Source organism: Chiloscyllium plagiosum, chromosome 24 (assembly GCF_004010195.1).
Source record: "Chiloscyllium plagiosum isolate BGI_BamShark_2017 chromosome 24, ASM401019v2, whole genome shotgun sequence".
NCBI classification, from domain to species: domain Eukaryota; kingdom Metazoa; phylum Chordata; class Chondrichthyes; order Orectolobiformes; family Hemiscylliidae; genus Chiloscyllium; species Chiloscyllium plagiosum.
In genome coordinates, this window is record NC_057733.1 from 3972387 (window position 1) to 3992654 (window position 20268).

General features: G+C 43.7%; 1 protein-coding gene across 1 annotated transcript in view; it reads right to left on the reverse strand.

The window, feature by feature from the left end:
* LOC122561984 (glypican-6-like) overlaps positions 1–20268 on the reverse strand; it is a 129182-nt gene that overhangs the window by 47806 nt on the left and 61108 nt on the right. The window contains exon 4 of the mRNA XM_043714333.1: positions 4510–4643. Within this exon, the coding sequence (XP_043570268.1) occupies positions 4510–4643 (134 nt within the window). The remainder of the gene's footprint in view (positions 1–4509; positions 4644–20268) is intronic.

Here is a 20268-nt window from a genome sequence, read left to right on the forward strand (position 1 = left end):
AGAGACCTTGGAGTGCAGTTTCATAGCTCCTTGAAAGTGGAGTCGCAGGTAGATAGGATAGTGAAGAAGGCATTTGGTATGTTTTCCTTTGTTGGTCAGAGTATTGAGTACAGGAGTTGGGAGGTCATGTTGTGGCTATACAGGACATTGGTTAGGTCACTGTTGGAATATTGCGTTCAATTCTGGTCTCCTTCCTATCGGAAAGATGTTGTGAAACTTGAAAGGGTTCAGAAAAGATTTACAAGGATGTTGCCAGGGTTGAAGGATTTGAGCTATAGGAAGAGGCTGAACAGGCTGGGGCTGTTTTCCCTGGAGCGTCGGAGGCTGAGGGATGACCTTATAGAGATTTACAAAATGATGAGGGGCATGGATAGAATAAATAGACAAAGTCTTTTCCCTGGGGTTGGGGATTCCAGAAGTAGAGGGCATAGGTGTGGGGTGAGAGAGGAAAGATATAAAAGTGACCTCAGGGGCAACGTTTTCAAACAGAGGGTGGTACGTGTATGGAATGAGCTGCCAGAGGAAGTGGTGGAGGCTGGTACAATTACATCATTTAAAAGGCATGGGTATATGAATAGGAAGGGTTTGGAGGGATGTGGGCCAGGTGTTGGCAGGTGGGACTAGATCGGTTGGGATGTCTGGTTGGCATGGACAGGTTGGACCGAAGGGTCTGTTTCAATGCTGTACATCTCTATGATTCTATCTGCATACAGAGTGATTTTATGTTTACCTGAACCAACCCTCGGAGCTGCTATGTTAGGGTCAGTTCGTATAGCTTCCGCTAGTGGTTCGATTACTAGCGTGAATAGTAATGGTGAGAGAGGACATCCCTGATGACAGCCCCCATCAACACTGAAGCTATCCGAACCTAAACCATTGGTGATCATAGATGCTTTGGGGTCGTTGTATAATATTGAGCCCTATTTAGAAGATACCTCTCCGACACTGAACCTTTCCAGTGTGTAAAAAAGATATGACCATTCTACCCGATCAAATGCCTTCTCTGCATCCAAGGAGACAACTAGCCCTGGTATTCTTCCCTGTTGACAGGCTTGTATCATACTTAAGACCCTTCTAATATTGTTAGTTGATCTATGGCCCTTCATAAACCCCATCTGGTCCTCTTTTATGATATATAGTAAGGCCCTCTCCAATCTTAATGCTAACATTTTAGAAAGGATTTTAAAATCCACATTTAGCAAGGATATTGGTCTATATGATGAGCAGTCTTCTCGGCCTTTCCTTTTTTAAGAACGAGAGAAATATTTGCTTCTCTCAATGAAGGCAGAAGGCAGCCCTGGCTATGTGAGTAATTATACATGTCCAGAAGTGGATCAGCCAGTTCCCCTAAAGATTCTTTTTAAAACTCAACCTGGAATCCATCTGGTCCAGGTGCTTTGCCACTCTGAAGCTGTCTAATTGCATCGAGTACTTCCTGGGTTGTCAGGGGAGCATTCAGGATCGACACCTGCTCCGAGGTTAAGTCTGGAAAGGCCAAGTTTTTAAAGAAGGACTCCATCTTCTTAGTTCTATCCTCACAGTCTGCGATTTATACAGCTCAAAATAGAACTTTCTACAGGCTGTGTTGATCCTTTTACGATCACAAGTCAGAGTACTAGCACTTTCTCTAACTGACGTAATAGCTTGAGGAGCCAATTTTCTCCTAGCAAGATATGCTAGGTATCTGCCAGGCTTGTCGCCATATTCATATAATCTTTGCTTTGCAAATAATATTTGCCTCTTTGTTGTTTGGGTAAGTGCAGTGTTCAAGGCTGTCCTAAGGGCTGTGATCCTTTGTAGCTGAGTAATAGAGGGCCTATCAACATACGCTGTCTCAGCTGCCTTCAAGCGAGCCTCGAGCAGGTGCTGTTGCTCTCCCTTTTGTTTTTTCTGGGTCACAGAATATGAGATGACCAAACCTCGTGCATAAGCCTTAATGGTCTCCCACACCATCGACGAGTTACTGGCCATACCTGAATTAATTTCCAAAAAGGTTCTGAATTCCTGAGAAAAATATTTTATAAATTTGCTATCCTTCATTAAAAAGGAATCCATACACCAATGTGGGGGGCCTGTCCCATCGTCCCTAGTTTTGACTTCCGTATATACTGCAGCATGATCAGAAATTGCTATATTACCTATTTTGCAGGACAATATGGAATTCAAAAGGGTCAAGGGAGCAAAGAACATATTAATTCTAGTATGGCACTTGTGTGGGTTAGAGTAGAAAGTAAAGTCTCTACCCTGAGGATGAAGGCACCTCCACACATCTACTAGCCCTAGCTCCTTATTCAGATCTGTCAATTGTCTAGATCTAAGAGATATACCCATAGTACTCTTAGGTATCCTATCTGTCTCTGAGTCCATAATACAGTTAAAATCTCCTCCTATAATTATATGGCAGGCTCCAAAAGCCATCAACTTGGAGAATGTATCCATTACAAATTTGAAGAGGTGTGCCAGGGGGCAATAAAGATTCAAAATTCCATCCTCCTCTCCATATATAACGGCCCTCTCCATATAGAATGGGATAGACAAATTCAAGTGTTCTATGAAACCAAAGTTAAAAGTGAGTGACCCCCCCCAACACCTAGGTGCGTTTAGCAAGCATAATACAAAATATAAATATATAAATATGGGTGGCATGGTGGCACAGTGGTTAGCCCTGCTGCCTCACAGCGCCAGAGACCCGGGTTCAATTCCTGCCTCAGGCGACTGACTGTGTGGAGTTTGCACGTTCTCCCCGTGTCTGCGTGGGTTTCCTCTGGGTGCTCCGGTTGCCTCCCACAGTCCAAAGATGTGCAGGTCAGGTGAATTGGCCATGCTAAATTGCCCATCGTGTTAGGTAAGGGGTAAATATAGGGGTATGGGTGGTTTGCGCTTCGGTGGGTCGGTGTGGACTTGTTGGGCCAAAGGGCCTGTTACCACACTGTAAAGTAATCTAATCTAAAACTACAAAGTTACAATCCCAGCAAGTATTAGATAACTAAGTAAAATGTTAGAAGAAGAGGACCCTGCTTTAAAAGAGGGTAGAACAAAACAAAACCTCCACTCACACAAATCGAATAAGCCACACGACCTGTTAAAAAAATTAAATAGAGAGCAACAAATAAGCCCCCTTCCCCACCCCCCGGAAAAGGTAATGGGGAAAAAAAAAGATGAAGGAGAAAAGGGAAACCAGGGCCGGGGGGGGGGCAAAATAAAATTGTTATCCATATGGTTTAAGTCCCATAGTCTAATTAAGAGAGTCCAAGAATTCTTTAGCCTTTTCCAGTGATCCAAAGTTATATACAGATCCTTCGTGGCTGAAGCGCAGCGTTGCCGGGTAATGCATAGAGTATTGGATATTTAGGTCTCTTAGACACTTCTTCACCTCATCGAATGCCCTCCTCTTGCAGATCACGGCTGGAGAAAAGTCCTGGAATAACATTATCCTGGAACCCTTGTACATCATGGCCTGGGGATCCTTCCGCAGAACTCTGGAGGCTTCCAGGAGCATCTGCTTCGCTCTATAACATTGGAGCCGGAATAGAACTGGGCGAGGGTGCTGGTCCAACCCGGGCCTGCATACAGCAACCCGGTGGGTTCACTCCACCCGCACCTGGCCTGGTCCCGACTCCAACTTTAATATTTGTGTGAGCCATTGCTCCAGAAAGTCTACAAACTGGCCCTTCTCTTCCCATTCGGGAAGGCCCAGCAACCGAATATTTTTCAGACGGCCCCGATTGTCGAGGTTGTCAATGCGCTCCTCCAAGGTCTGGATTCACTGCTCGAGAGCCCGGACCCGAACCATGGATGACTCGGCAGCAGTCTCCGAGGCCGCGGCCCTTTGCTCCACCCCTCCAACACGCTGTTCAAGTTTTTCGATTTCTTGCTCATGCTTCTGAAGAATGACCGAGAACGACTCCCATCTGGACCTGGATTCCTCGATAAAGGCGTCGATCTTCTCCTGAAGCTCGTTGATCTCGGAGATCAGGCTTGCCTCCGCAGGTAAGTCCCCTGAAGCGGCCGCGGATGTCTCTGCTGCTGTGGGAGGGTGGGGAGAGGGGGGTCCCTGCTTTTGCGAACTACGGGAACTTTTGCCCTTAGTCATTTTAAAAACAACACCAAACTGTCCAAGTTTGATGTAAAATGACTAACTACGCTGAGCAAAAGCTATTTCAAATGATTTAAAGGTGAGGTGAAGGTGGGTGCTCCACTTTGCCAGAGTCTTAGGCAGAGCACTACAGACTCAGACTTGCTGGGTCACCACCATCGTCAATCTCCCGTAACCCCACTTTTTAAAGAAGGAGGAAGAGAGAGAACAGAGAATTATAGGCCTGTTAAGCTGACATCATTGGTGGACCCCTATACCATAGCGCTTATTTTCTGCAATAATGTATGATGCGCCTTCTGGAAATCTAAGTATAATACATCCACTGATTCCTCTTTATATATATCTCAAGTTACTTCTTCAAAGAGCTCAAATAAATTAAACATGATTGAAAAATGCATTGCCTTATTTCTCACCTGCCCTTGTTGCTTCCGTTCCAACACTCATTCTGCTCTGTCACACTTGCTGAACTGTTATCACTGCACAGACTATGTGGAAGGGTTGACCAAAACTTCTTTGCCTTCTTAAGTTTTTCTTTTACATCCGTCACCTAAGTTGTAAATAAGTTCCCGTTTAAAATAAGATTCATCATTAGGAATTCAGGTTTTAGAACATAGAACATTGAACATTACAGTGCACTACAGGCCCTTTAGCCCTCAATGTTGCGCCACCCTGTGAAACAAATTTGAAGTCAATTCACTATTCCACTCTCATCCATATGCCTATCCAATGACCATTTAAATGCCCATAAGTTGGCAAGTCTACAACTGTTGCAGGCAGTGCATTCCACACCCCTACTACTCTCTGAGTAAAGAAATTACCTCTGGCATCTGTCCTATATCTATCACCCCTCAATTTGAAACTATGCCTCCTCATTTCCATCACCATCCTAGGAAAAAAGGCTCTCACTCTCCACTCGATCTAACCCTCTGATTAGCTTGTATGTCTCAATTAAGTCATCTCTCAAAATCGCTTCTCTGTAATGAAAACAACCTCAAGCCCCTCAACCTTTCCTCCTAAGACTTTCCCTCCATACCAGGCAACATCCTAGTAAATCTCCTCTGAACCCTTTACAAAGCTTCCACATCCTTCCTGCAATGCGATGACTAGAACTGTACGCAATACTCCAAGTGCGGCTGCACCAGTTTTGTACAGCTGCAGCATGACCTCATGGTTCCGAAACTTGATCCCTCGACTAATATAAGCTAACACACCGTATGCCTTCTTAACAGCTCTATCAACCTGAGTGGCAACTTTCAGAGATCTATGTACATGGACATCAAGATCTCTCTGCTCATCTACACTACCAAAGTCTTACGATTCACCCAGTACTCTGCATTCCTGTTACTCCTCCCAAAGTGAATCACATCCACATTAAATGCTATTTGCCACCTCTCAGCCCAGCTCTGCAGCTTTTCTATGTCCTTCTGTAACCTACAACATCCTTCAGTATTATCCATAACTGTACCGAAACTTAGTGTTGACCGCAAATTTACTAACCCATCCTTCTACGCCCTCATCCAGGTCGTTTATAAAAATGATAAACAACAGCGGCCCCAAAATAGATCTTTGCGGTACACCACTAGTAATTGAGCATCAGGATGAACGTTTCCCATCCACCACCCCCCGCGTCTTCTTTTACAAGCCAATTTCTGATCCAAACTGCTAAATTGCCCTCCATCCCATGCCTCCATATTTTGTGCAATAGCCTACCGTGGGGAACCTTATCAAATGCCTAACTTAAATCCATAAACACCACACCAACCACTTTACCCTCATTCACCTGTTTGATCACTTTCTCAAAGGACTCAATAACATTTATAAAACATAGAACATTACAGCGCAGTAAAGGCCCTTCAGCCCTCGATGTTGCGCCAACCTGTCATACCAATCTGAACCCCATCTAACCTACACTATTCCATGTACGTCCATATGCTTGTCCAATGACGACTTAAATGTATTTAAAGTTGGCGAATCTACTACCGTTACAGGAAAAGCATTCCATACCCTTACTACTCTCTGAGTAAAGAAACTACATTCTGACATCTGTTCTATATCTATCATCCCTCAATTTAAAGCTATGCCCGCTCGTGCTCGCCGTCACCATTCTTGGAAAAAGGCTCTCCCTGTCCACCCTATCTAACCCTCTGATTAACTTATATGTCTCTATTAAGTCACCTCTCAACCTTCTTCTCTCCAACAAAAACAGCCTCAAGTCCCTCACCCTTTCCTCGTAAGACCTCCCCTCCATACCAGGCAACATCCTAGTAAATCTCCTCTGCACCCTTTCCAAAGCTTCCATATCCTTTTTATAATGCGGTGACCAGAACTGTACACAATACTTTAAGTGTGGCTGCACCAGACCTTTGTACAGCTGCAGCATAACCTCATGGTTCCGGAACTCGATCCCTCTATTAATAAAAGCTAAAACACTATATGCCTTCTTAACAACCCTGTCAACCTGGGTGGCAACTTTCAAGGATCTGTGTACATGGACACCGAGATCTCTCTGCTTATCTACACTACCAAGAATCTTACCATTAGCCCAGTACTTTGCATTCTGGTTACTCCAACCAAAGTGAATCACCTCACACTTGTCCACATTAAACTCCATTTGCCACCTCTCAGCCCATCTCTGCAGCTTATCTATGTCTCTCTGTAACCTACAAAATCCTTGGTCACTATCCACAACTCCACCGACCTTCGTGTCATCTGCAAATTTATTAACTCACCCTTCTACGCCCTCATTCAGGTCTTTTATAAAAATGACCAACAGCACTTGTCCCAACACCGACCCTTGCGGTACACCACTGGTAACTGGACTCCAGGATGAACATTTCTCATCACCACCACCCTTTGTCTTCTTTCAGCAAGCCAATTACTGATCCAAACTGCTATATCTCCCACAATCCCATTCCTCCGCATTTTGTACAATAGCCTACTGTGGGGAACCTTATCGAATGCCTTGCTGAAATCCATATACACCACATCAATCGGTTTACTCTCATCTACCTGTGTGGGTCACCTTCTCAAAGAACTCAATAAGGTTTGTGAGGCACGGTCTATCCTTCACAAAACCGTGCTGACTATTTGATCCCTAATCAAATTATTCTTTTCTAGATGATTATAAATCCTATCTCTTATAATCTTTTGCAACACTTTACCCACAACTGAAGTGAGGCTCACTGGTCTATAATTACCAGGGACAAACCCGTTTAATAAAATGGAGCAAACACAGTTTCATAGATGCAAGGTCTTCATGGTCTTAGCGCTTGTGCTTCATGAATTATCAACTCTGAGCACTTTACCAAGTTTAGGAATATCAACAGCAATAAATATAATTACATGCTGTGACAATGCTGCTCTCTGACACGGTTATGTTGTCCTTGTTTTTCTTTAAGAGGGGTCATAAGGGCAGAGGTTCTGATATGTCTGGAAATATGTACTTTAGAAGACTTTAAAGTTTTTTTTTGAAAATATTTGTACAATGAAAGGGGAGTGGCCCATTCTCCCAGCTCAGGGTTTGTTCTGGCTTGGTTTTAGCTGGGAACCCAGAGAAGGTACTGGGCCCAAAGTAAAAGATCCATGCTGATCCTCTCTCTCTCTATCTCTCTCTGACATCTCTCCTGTAAGAACCTGTGTTTGATTTTACCTTTTCTTGCCAAGGTGGGGTTTTGGGAATGTTGCAAGTATTTGGAACAGCATCATTAAGTTGCAATAGAGTCGACTGGGTTTTCAGGTAGGTTAAGTTCTAAACTCAGTTTTCTTTTGTCCCTGTTTCATTCAATAGTCTGTAAATAAATTCTGTTTTGTTTAAAACTGAGTGGTTGGGCCAGCTGCATCATAGAGTCATAGAGATGTACAGCACGGAAACAGACCCTTCGGTCCAACCTGTCCACACTCCTGGAATATCCACCTTACACCTGCTTAAAACAACTGGAAAAATTAGGGTCTGGGCTACCTTCTTGAAATGTTTTGAGGGGGTCTAGCATGGTCGATAACAATGCCCAAATGGATGATATGGTGAATCTCTCTCTCTCTGTTCCGGATCAGTAAGTTACACCCTCTTGGTCATAAATATGGGTGACTAATTAGTAATGAAGAATTTAGCTAATAGTTTATATTTCTGATGTATATTTTTTGGAGGTAAGTGGAGGAGATAAATATTCTTCTGCTGGTTGAGGTGAAGGATATCACCACTGGGAAACAGAATATTCTGATTGATTGGCACATCAATTATAATATGAGCACTCCTTCTGTATCTCTCTCAGACAAATGAAAAACACTAGATGCTGGAATAAAAACAGAAAATGCAGATATGCAGCAGATCTAGCAGAATCTATGGAAAGAGGAACAGTGTTAATGTTTTGAATCGGATGTGATTCTTTGTTCAGAAAAAAATTCTATTCTGTATTCCAAAGTTCATGTGCTACATATATAATTTACACATTATTAACAAACACTAACTCTTGAAGAACATCGATGTCTGTCATCCTCCAGTCTGAAAAACACCATTTACCATGACTCACATTTATATTCTTAAACCAAACTTTATCCAAGTTGAAAACTGAAAGAACTATGGATACTGGAAATCAGAAGCAAATACAGAAATTGCTGGAAAAGCTCAGCAGATCTGGCAGCATCTGTGGAGAGAAATCAGAGTTAATGTTTTAGGTCCAGTGACCCTTCCTCAGAATCCAGAACTCAATTGGTAAGTTGACACAGGCACTCCTGTTTCATGAGCCTCAATTTTGTAAACCAGCCTTTGTGGTACTCCATCAAATACCTTCTTAAAAATTCATATATACAACACCAATGCATTTCCTTTATCAATCTTCTAGTCAATTACAATCAGCCTTTTAGAAATCCATGCTGGTTCTTCTGAATTATGAATCACATAACCAATCACTAAGTGCCTGTTAATATTTTTCCTTGATTATATTTTCTAAAACCTCACACATCTGATATTAAACTGCTCAGCCTGTTATCAAGCCTTATATCCTTTCTTAAACAAGGACAACAAATTTACAACTGTCCAACTTTCTGTCACTATCTCCATATTTAAGAAACATTGGAAGATTAAGAGTTGTCTCCATGCTGAAAGCTTTTTTTTAAGATTTGTTCATTAGATCTGGGTATCACTAGTTAGGCTAGCATTTATTGTCCATATGTAATAGTGGAGAAAGTGCAGATGCTGGAGATCTCAGCTGAAAATGTGTTGCTGGAAAAGCGCAGCAGGTCGGGCAGCATCCAAGGAGCAGGAGAATCGACGTTTCAGGCATGAACCCTTCTTCAGGAACTCATGGCCGAAGAAGGGCTCATGCCCGAAACGTCGATGCTCCTGCATTCCTGAAGAAGTGCTCATGACCGAAACGTCGACTCTCCTGCTCCTTGGATGCTGCCTGACCTGCTGCGCTTTTCCAGCAACACATTTTCAGCATATATAATAGTGGTCAGATATCTTCTTGAACTGTTGTAATCTGTGTTGTGGGAACACTCACAGTACCATTAAGGAATGGAGTTCTATGATTTTGACCCAGTGATAGTGAAGGAATGGTAATACAGTTTTGAATCAGGGATGGAATGCAACTCAGAGAGGCTTTCAGGTGGCAATGGTCCCATGCATTTGCTGCCATTGTGCTTCCTGAATCAATAAAGATTCCCTGCATTACAGTTAGTGTCAGGGTTAAACTGGGACGTCAGCCAACTGGACCAGGTGAGTTATCCACTTTAAGCATAGCCAACTTCAGTACATTTGTCTACCAATTTTCACCTGCTTATTATCTCTATCTTTTTGTTTATGCTGATATTGACAGAATATTCTTACTTGTAAATATCAATGAAAGTATTCGGGCCTTGACTTGTTCCTCTAAACATATTATGGGTGACTTTAATCTTCAAATAGATTTAGAAAATCAAACTGGCATAAATAGCCACAGAGAAGAATTTATAGAGTGTATTCAGCACAGTTTTCACAAACAATATGCTTTGGATCCAACCAGTAATCAGGCTATTTTGAATCTGGTAATGCATAATGAGGCTGGTTTAATAAATAGTCTCAAGTTCCCCTAGGGAACAATGGCCATAACATGGTAGAATTTAGCATTCTGTCTGAGAGTGAGAAACTTGGATCTGAGACAACTGTGCTATACTTAAATAAGCGTAATTATGTAATGATAAAGGCAGAGTTGGCTGAAGTGGACTGGGAAAGAAGTTCATTAGAAAAGATGGTTGAGGAACAACAACAGACATTTAAGAAATAGTTCACTACTTACAGCAAAGTTTTATCCCAGTGATGAAGAAGGGTTTTATGGAAGGGACAAACTGACCAAGATTAACAAAGGAAGCTCAAGGTAATATCAAATTAAAAGAAAAATAAGTACATCAAAGACTAGTGACAAATCAAACAATTGGAAATTTTTGAAAAACCAATAAAAACAATCAAAAATAATAGAGGGGGAAAAAGCTTTAAACACAGAACATAGAACAATACAGCGCAGAACAGGCCCTTTGGTCTTCAATATTGTGCCGACCTGTGAACTAATCTAAGCCCATCCCCCTACACTATCCCATCATCATCCATGTGCTTATCTAAGCATTGGTTAAATCTCCCTAATGTGGCTGAGTTAACTACATTGGCAGGCAGGGCATTCCACGTCCTTACCACTCTCTGAGTAAAGAACCTGCCTGTGACACCTGTCTTAAATCTATCACCCCTCAATTTGTAATTATTCCCCCTCGTACAAGCTGGTGTCATCATCCTAGGGAAAAGACTTTCACTGTCTACCCTATCTAATCCTCTGATCATCTTGCATGTCTCTATCAAATCCCCTTTTAGCCTTCTTCTCTCCAAAGAGTACAGACCCAAGTCTTTTAGCCTTTCCTCACAAGACCTTCCCTCCAGACCAGGCAACATCCTCATAAATCTCCTCTGCACCTTTTCCAATGCTTCCACATCAATCCTGTAATGGGGTGACCAGAACTGTACATGATATTCCAAGTGCGGCCACACTAACATTTTGTATAGTTGCAGCATGACATTAGGGTTCCGGAACTCAATCCCTCTATTAATAAAACCTAACACACCGTATGCCTTCTTAACAGCACTATCAACCTGGGTGGCAACTTTCGGGGATCTATGTATATGGACTTCATGATCCCTCTGCACATCCACACTACCAAGAATCTTTCCATTGACTCAGTCTTCTGCCTTCCTGTTATTTTTCCCAAAGTGAATCATCTCACATTTATCTGCATCGAACTCCATTTGCCACCTCTCAGCCCAATTTTACAGTTTATCCAGGTCTCCCTGCAACCTGCAACATTCTTCCACACTGTCCACTACTCCACTGGCTTTAGTGTCATCTGCAAACTTACTAACCCATCCACCTATGCCTGTGTCTAAGTCATTTATAAAATTAACAAACAAAAGTGGTCCCAACACAGATCCTTGTGGCACACCACTAGTAACTGGATTCCAGGCTGAATATTTTCCATCAACCACCACTCGCTGCCTTCTTACAGAAAGCCAGTTTCTAATCCAAACTGCTAAATCATCTCAATCTCATGCCTCTGCATTTTCTCCAACAGCCTACCATGTGGAACCTTATCAAAGGCTTTACTGACATCTATGTATACCATGTCAACTGCCTACCCTCTTCCACATGCTTGGTCACCTTCTCAAAAAACTCAGGTTTGTGAGACACGACCTGCCCTTGACAAAACTATGTTGACAATCTCCAATCAAATTGTTGCTTGCTAGATGATTATAAATCCTATCTCTCATAATCTTTTCCAAAACTTTTCATCGAATAGACATAAGGCTCAATGGTCTATAATTATCTGGGTCATCTCTACTGCCCTTCTGGAACAGGGCACAACATTTGAATCCTCCAGTCCTCTGGTTTTAAACCTGTAGATAATGATAACTCAAAGATCAAAGTCAAACGCTTCAATACCTCCTCCCGAGCTTCCCAGAGAATCCTCGAATAAATCCTATCCAGCCCAGGTGACTTGTCTATTTTCACTCCTTCTAGAATTGATAACACCTCTTCCTTACAAACCTCAATCCTTTCTAGTCTAATATCTTGTACCTTATTCTTCTTCTCTACAATATCCTACTTTTCCTGAGTGAAAGCAGTTGAGAAATATTTGTTTAGCACCTCTCCGATTTCCACAGGGTCCACACACAACTTCCCACTTCTGTCTTTGACTGGCCATATTCCTACGCTCGTCATCCTTTTATTCCTCACATACCTATAGCAAGCTTTACGGTTCTCCTTTATTCTACCTGCTAAAGAATGCTCATGACCTCTCTTTGCTCTTCTTAACTGTGAGGGTAAATTAGCAAATAATATAACAAAAGGACAGTAAGAGCAACTTTAAATACATGAATAGAATGAGGAAATGGCAGAAAAGTTGGATAATAACTTAGCATTCCAAAAATATTAAACAATCAAAGTGCTAAAGTTGAGGAAGCAATAAATACAATTACTATCATTCGAGAAAAACTACTAGGGAAACTAACTAATTACCTAAAGAATGATATGCCCCTATGATTTTAAAAGAAGTAGCTACAAAGATAGTGAATGCCATGGTAATAATCTTCTATGGATGTTGAAAGTCTGGAAACGTCCTAGACAACTGGAAAACTGCCAATGTTACACACTGAATTAGGTGTGGAAGAGAAGGAGACAAAGAAAAGATAATTGTAGGTCAGTTGACTCAACATCTATTATTGGGAAAATGTTAAAAGTCTAATATAAAAAATGTAATGACAAAGCATTTAGAAATAGATCATATAATCAAACAGTCAGTATGACTTCATGAAGGGAAATTTATGACAAATTTATTGCAACTCTTTGAGAAAGTAACAAGCATGATAGATATAAGTGAACCAGCAGATGTAATACATTTGAATTTCCAGAAGGTGTTTAATAAGATACTTCACAAAAGCCAACTTTATAAGAATTAAAATTAGAATCCCTACAGTGTAGAAACAGGCCCTTCAGCCCAACAAGTTCACACAGATCCTCTGAACAGTAACCCACTCGGAGTCATTTCCCTCTGACCAATGCATCTAACACTATGGGAATTTAGCATCACCAATCCACCTGACCTGCACATCTTTGGATTGTCGGAGGAAACCAGAGCACCCAGAGGAAACCCACGCAGACACGGGGCGAATAGAACATAGAACATAGAACAATACAGCGCAGAACAGGCCCTTTGGCCCTCAATGTTGCGCTGATCTGTGAACTATCCTCAGCTCATCCACCTACACTATCCCATCATCATCCATGTGCTTATCCAAGGATTGTTTAAATCTCCCTAATGTGGTTGAGTTGACTACATTAGCAGGCAGGGCATTCCCCGTCCTTACCACTCTCTGAGTAAAGAACCTGCCTCTGACATCTGTCTTAAATCTATCACCCCTCAATTTGTAGTTATGCCCCCACGTACAAGCTGACGTCATCATCCTAGGAAAAAAGGAACTGAGTGGGAGCGGGGAGAGCGAGGAGCTGAGTGGGAGCTGGGAGAGTGAGGAACTGAGTGGGAGCGGGGAGAGCGAGGAGCGGAGTGGGAGTGGGGAGAGTGAGAAACTGAGTGGGAATGGGGAGAGTGAGGAACTGAGTGGGAGCGGGGAGAGCGAGGAGCGGAGTGGGAGTGGGGAGAGTGAGAAACTGAGTGGGAATGGGGAGAGTGAGGAACTGAGTGGGAGCGGGGAGAGCGAGGAGCTGAGTGGGAGCGGGGAGAGTGAGGAACTGAGTGGGAGCGGGGAGAGCGAGGAGTTGAGTGGGAGCGGGGAGAGCGAGGAGCTGAGTGGGAGTGGGGAGAGCGAGGAGCAGAGTGGGAGCAGTCGAATTGAGCTCTGGGAAGTTGAGTGAACCGATATATTTGGGCAGCAGCTGAACCCGAGGCACGACAAGTGTAGTGTCTCCCACCTGCCCCACTCCGCTAACCAAAAATAAAGGACTCGATAATGTGTTGATAAGGTAAGGGTTTTTCTTTTTCTTTTTGTTTTAATCGTGTGATTGGTAAAAACATTTCTTTTTAATTTATCTAAGTTAAGACTAAGTTAAGCTTAAGATTAAAAATGGTAGGAGATCTCAGACCCATGATATGATCCTCTTGCTTAATGTGGGAGTTCAGGGACACAGCTGATGTCTCTGACTCCTTCACATACAGGAAGTGTATCCAGCTGCAGCTCTTGTTAAACGGCATGACGGCTCTGGATCTGCGGATGGACTCACTTTGGAGCATACGTGATGCTGAGGGGGTTTGGTAAGCACTTTTAGTGAATTGGTCACACCACAGATTAGAATTACTGAGGGAGAAAGGGAATGGGTGACCAAAACACAGAGAAAGAATAGGAAGGCAGTGCAGGTGTCTCCTGTGGTCATCTCCCTCCAAAACATATATATTTTGGATACTGTTGGGGGAGATGGCTCACCAGGGGAAGGCAGCAGTAGCCAGGTTCATGGCAACGTGGCTGGCTCTGCTGTATATAAGGGCGGGAAAAAGAGTGGAAGGGCTATTGTCATAGTGGAGTCAATTTCAAGGGGAGTAGATAGGCGGTTCTGTAGTCGAAAATGAGACTCCCGAATGGTATGTTGCCTCCCAGGTGCACAGGTCAGGGATGTCTCAGATTGTCTGCAGAACATTCTGAAGGGGGACGGTGAACAGCCAGTTGTCGTGGGCACCAATGATATTGGTTAAAAAACCGGATGAGGTCCTACAAGCAGAATTTAGGGAGTTAGGAGTCAAGTTAAAAAGTAGGACCTGAGGTAGTAGTCTCAGGATTGCTACCAGTGCCACATGCTAGTCAGAGTAGAAATGAAAGAATAGGCAAGATAAACGCGTGGCTTGAGAGATGGTGCAGGAGGGAAGGGTTCAGATTTTTGGGACATTGGGATCGGTTCTGGGGAAGCAGGGTCTACTTGAAATGGGATGGCCTGCACCTGGACCGTACTGAAACCAATGTCCTGGTGGTTACTTTCGCTAACGTTGTTGGGGAGGGTTTAAACTAATGTGGCAGGGGGAATGGGAATCAAATGAGGAGATTAGATAGATTCTCTACAGTGTGGAAACAGGCCCTTTGGCCCAACAAGTCCACACCGATCCTCCGAAGAGCAACCCACCAGACACATTCCCCTGCATTTACCCCTGACTAATGCACCTAGCACTACGGGCAATTTAGCATGGCCAATTCACCTAACCTACACAACTTTGGACTGTGGGAGGAAACCCACGCAGACAAGGGGAGAACGTGCAAACTCCACACAGACAGTTGCCCAAGGCAGGAATTGAACCCAGGTTGCTGATGCTGTAAGCCAACAGTGCTAACCACTGAGCCACTGTGCCGCCCTTATAGTGGACAGTAAGGAGGTAGTAGCTGAAGCCTGTAAGGTACTAGATAATGAAGTCAGTGTGACTAAGGGGGAGAGTAAGCAGTGAGCAGATGATGAATGCAAAGGCATTGGTGGTCTGAGGTGCATTTGTTTTAATACAAGACGTGTAATAGGTAAGGCAGATGAACTTAGGGCTTGGATTAGTATCTGGGAGTATGAGCTATTGCTATTACTGAGACTTGGTTGAGGGAAGGGCATGATTGACAACTAAATATTCCAGGATATAGATGCTTCAAGCAGGATAGAGACAGAGATAAAAGGGGTGGAGGAGTTGCATTACTAGACAAAGAGGATATCACAGCTATACTGAAGAAGGGCACTAAGGAGGACTCGAGCAGTGAGGCAATTTGGGCGGAGATCAGAAATAGGAAGAGTGCGGGTTGGGGCTATACTACAGAGCATGAGATAGAGGTACAAATATGTAAAAAGATTATGGAAAGATGTAGGAGAAACAGTGTGGTGGTGATAGGAGACTTTAATTTTCCCAAAATTTACTGGGATTCACTTAGTGTTTGAGTTCTAGATGGAGCAGAATTTGTAAGGAGCATCCATGAGGTGTTCTGCAGCAATACGTAAATAGTCCAAATCAGGAAGGGGCCATACTGGACCTGGTGTTGGGGAATGAGTCCGGCCAGGTGGTGGGGGATTACTTTAGGAACAGTGATCACAATTCCATAAGTATTAGAATACTCATGGACAAAGATGAGAATTATCCTAAAGGAAGAGTGCTAAATTAGGGGAAGACCAACTATACCAAACATTAGATTAGATTAGATTAGATTACTTACAGTGTGGAAACAGGCCCTTCGGCCCAACAAGTCCACACCGACCCGCCGAAGCGCAACCCACCCATACGTTTACCCCTTACCTAACACTACAGGCAATTTAGCATAGCCAATTCACCTGACCTGCACATCTTTGGACTGTGGGAGGAAACCGGAGCACCCGGAGGAAACCCACGCAGACACGGGGAGAACGTGCAAACTCCACACAGTTAGTCGCCTGAGGCGGGAATTGAACCCGGGTCTCTGGCGCTGTGAGGCAGCAGTGCTAACCACTGTGCCACCGTGCCGCCCATGAACAGATTGGGAGCAGTTGTTTGAAGATAAATCCACATTTGTTATGTGGGAGGCTTTTAAAGAGAGATTGGTTAGAGTGCAGGAGAGACATGTTCCTGTGAAAATGATGGATAGAAATGGAAAGATTAGGGAACCATGGATGACTGGTGAAATTGTGAGACTAGCTAAGAGGAAAAAGGAAGTATTCGTAAGGTCTAGCTGACTGAAGACAGATGAATCTTTAGAAGAATATCGGGAATTTAGGACCAATTTGAAGTGAGAAATTAAGAGAGCTAAAAGGGATCATGAGATATCTTTAGCAAACAGGGTTAAGGAAAATCCCAAAACCTTTTATTCATATATAAGGAGCATGAAGATAACTAGAGAAAGGGTTGGCCCACTCAAGGAAAAAGGAGGAACGTTATGCGTGGAGTCAGAGAAAATGGGTGAGATTCTTAACTTGTACTTTGCATCGGTATTCACCAAGGAGGGGGACATGACAAATGTTGAGATTAGGGATAGATGTTTGATTACCCTAGGTTAGGTTAGCATAAGGAGGGAGAAAGGTGGGATATTCTAAAAGGCATTAAGGTGGACAAGTCCCCAGGTCCAGATGGGATCTATCCCAGGTTACTGAGGGAAGTGAGAGAGGAAATAGCTGGTGTCTTAACAAATATCTTTGCAGCATCCTTGAACACAGGTGAGGTCCCGAAGGACTGGAGAATTGCAATTGTTGTCCCATTGTTTAAGAACAGTAGCAGGGAAATTCCAGGTAATTATAGACCAGTCAGCCTGCTATCAGTGGAATGGGAGCTGCTGGAGAAGATAATGAGGGATAGGATCTATTCCCATTTGGGCTTATCAGTGATAGGCAACACGGCTTTGTGCAGAGCAGGTCATGCCTTACCAACTTTGAGGAAGTGACAAAGTTAATTGATGAAGGAAGGGCTGTAGATGTCATACACATAGACTTCAGTAAGATGTTTAATAAGGTTCCCCATGGTAGACCGATGAAGAAAGTAAAGTCGTATAGGGTCTAGGGTCTACTACTAGATGGATAAAGGACTGGCTGGGCAACATGGAAGAGAGTAGTAGTGGAAGGGAGTTTCTCAAAATGGAGAACTGTGTGCTCTCTCTACAAGGACATCCTGGCACGAACGTAACCACTAAAGGGGGGTGGACAATCAGCTCATATGGAAGTGTAAGGTTCTGCATTTTGATAAGAATAGATGCATGGATTATTTTTTAAAATGGGGAATGGCTTCAGAAATCTGAAGCACAAAGGCACTTAGAAGTCCTACTTCAAGGTTCTCTTAAGATTATCATGGTGCTTCAGTTGGCAGTTAGGAAGGCAAATGCAAAGTTTGTATTAATTTCAAGAGGGCTAGAATACAAGAGCAGAGATGTACTGCTGAGGCTGTATAAAGCTCTAGTCAGACCATGTAGAGTCATAGAGATGTACAGCAAGGAAACAGACCCTTCAGTCCAACTCGTCCATGCCAACTAGATATCCCAACCCAATCTAGTCCCACCTGCCAACACCCAGCCCATATCCCTCAAACCCTTCCTATTCATATACCCATCCAGATGCATTTTAAATGTTGCAATTGTACCAGCCTCCACCACTTCCTCTGACAGCCCATTCCACACACGCACCACCCTCTGCGTGAAAAAGTTTCCCCATAGGTCTCTTTTAAACCCTTCCCCTCTCACCCTAAAGCAATACCCTCTAGTTCTGGACTCCCCACCCCAGGGAAAAGACCTTGTCTATTTACCCTATCCATGCCCCCCAAGATTTTATAAACCTCTATAAGGTCACCCCTCAGCCTCCAATGCTCCAGGGAAAACAGCCCCAGCCTATTCAACCTATAGTTCAAATCCTCCAACCCTGGCAACTACCGTGTAAATCTTTTTTGAACCATTTCAAGTTTCACAACATCCTTCCGATACAAAGGAGACCAGAATTTGGAATACTGTGAGCAATTTTGGGCCCTGCATTTAAAGAAGGATGTGCTGGGTTTGGAGGGGTGTTCAGAGGAGGTTTACAAGAATGATCCCAGGGATGAAGCTTGTCATATGAGGAGCAGTTGAGGACTCTGCACCTGTACCCAATGGAGTTTAGAATGTTAACTGGGAGGCTTGTTGAAACTTACAGAATACTAAGAGTTCTGAACAGTGTGGACAGGGAGAAAGTATTTCCACTAATAGGAGAGATTAGGGCACGGCCTCACAGTGAAGAGATGACCCTTTAGAACAGATGTGAGGAGGAATTTCTTCTGCCAGAGTGTGGTAAACTTGCTGCAAAGTGCTGTGGAGGCCAAGTCATTGAGTGTACGTAAGACAGAGATAGAACATAGAACAATACAGCGCAGAACAGGCCCTTTGGCCCTCGATGTTGCCCCCACCTGAGAACTAATCGAAGTCCATCCCCCTACACTATCCCATCATCATCCATATGCTTAACCATGTTTAAATGCCCCTAATGAGGCTGAGTTAACTACATTGGCAGGTAGGGCATTCCACACCCTTACCACTCTCTGAGTAAAGAACCTGTCTCTGACATCTGTCTTAAATCTATCACCCCTGAATTTGTAACTATACCCCCTCATACAAGCTGACGGCATCATCCAAGGAAAAAGACTTTCACTGTCTAGCCTATCTAATCCTCTGATAATCTTGCATGTCTTTATATCAAATTCTCTCTCCGCCTTCTTCTTTCCAATGAGAACAGGCCCAAGTCACTCAGCCTTTCCTCCAGACCAGACAACATCCTGGTAAATCTCCACTGCACCTTTTCCAATACTTCCACATCCTTCCTGTCACGGGGCGACCAGAACTATACACAATATTCCAATTGCGGCCGCACTAGCGTTTTGTACGGTTGCACCATGACATCGCGGCTCTGGAACTCAATCCCTCTATCAAAAAAACCTAACACAAACTATATGCTTTCTTAACAGCACTATCACCCTGGGTGGCAACTTTCAGGAAACTATGTATAGGAATCTGTGTGGAATGCTCTGCCCCAGAGGGCAGTGGAGGCCCAGTCTCTGGATTCATTTAAGAAAGAGTTGGATAGAGCTCTCAAGGATAGTGGAATCAAGGGTTATGGAGTTAAGGCAGGAACAGGATACTGATTAAGGATGATCAGCCATGATCATATTGAATGGTGGTGCAGGCTCGAAGGGCAGAATGGCCTACTCCTGCACCTATTGTCTATTCGAGGAGCAGCGAAATCGACGTTTACGGCAAAAGCCCTTCATCAGGAATAAAGGCAGTGAGCCTGAAGCGTGGAGAGATAAGCTAGAGGAGGGTGGGGGTGGGGAGAAAGTAGCATAGAGTACAATGGGTGAGTGGGGGAGGGGATGAAGGTGATAGGTCAGGGAGGAGAGGGTGGAATGGATAGGTGGAAAATGAGATAGGCAGGTGGGACAAGTCCGGACAAGTCATGGGGACAGTGCTGAGCTGGAAGTTTGGAACTAGGGTGGCCTCCTTCTTTAGAGACCGCAATTTCCCTTCCCACATGGTTATAGATGCCCTCCAACGCATCTCATCCACATCCCGCACCTCCGCCCTCAGACCCCACCCCTCCAACCGTAACAAGGACAGAACGCCCCTGGTGCTCACCTTCCACCCTACCAACCTTCGCATAAACCAAATCATCTGCCGACATTTCCGCCACCTCCAAACGGACCCCACAACCAGA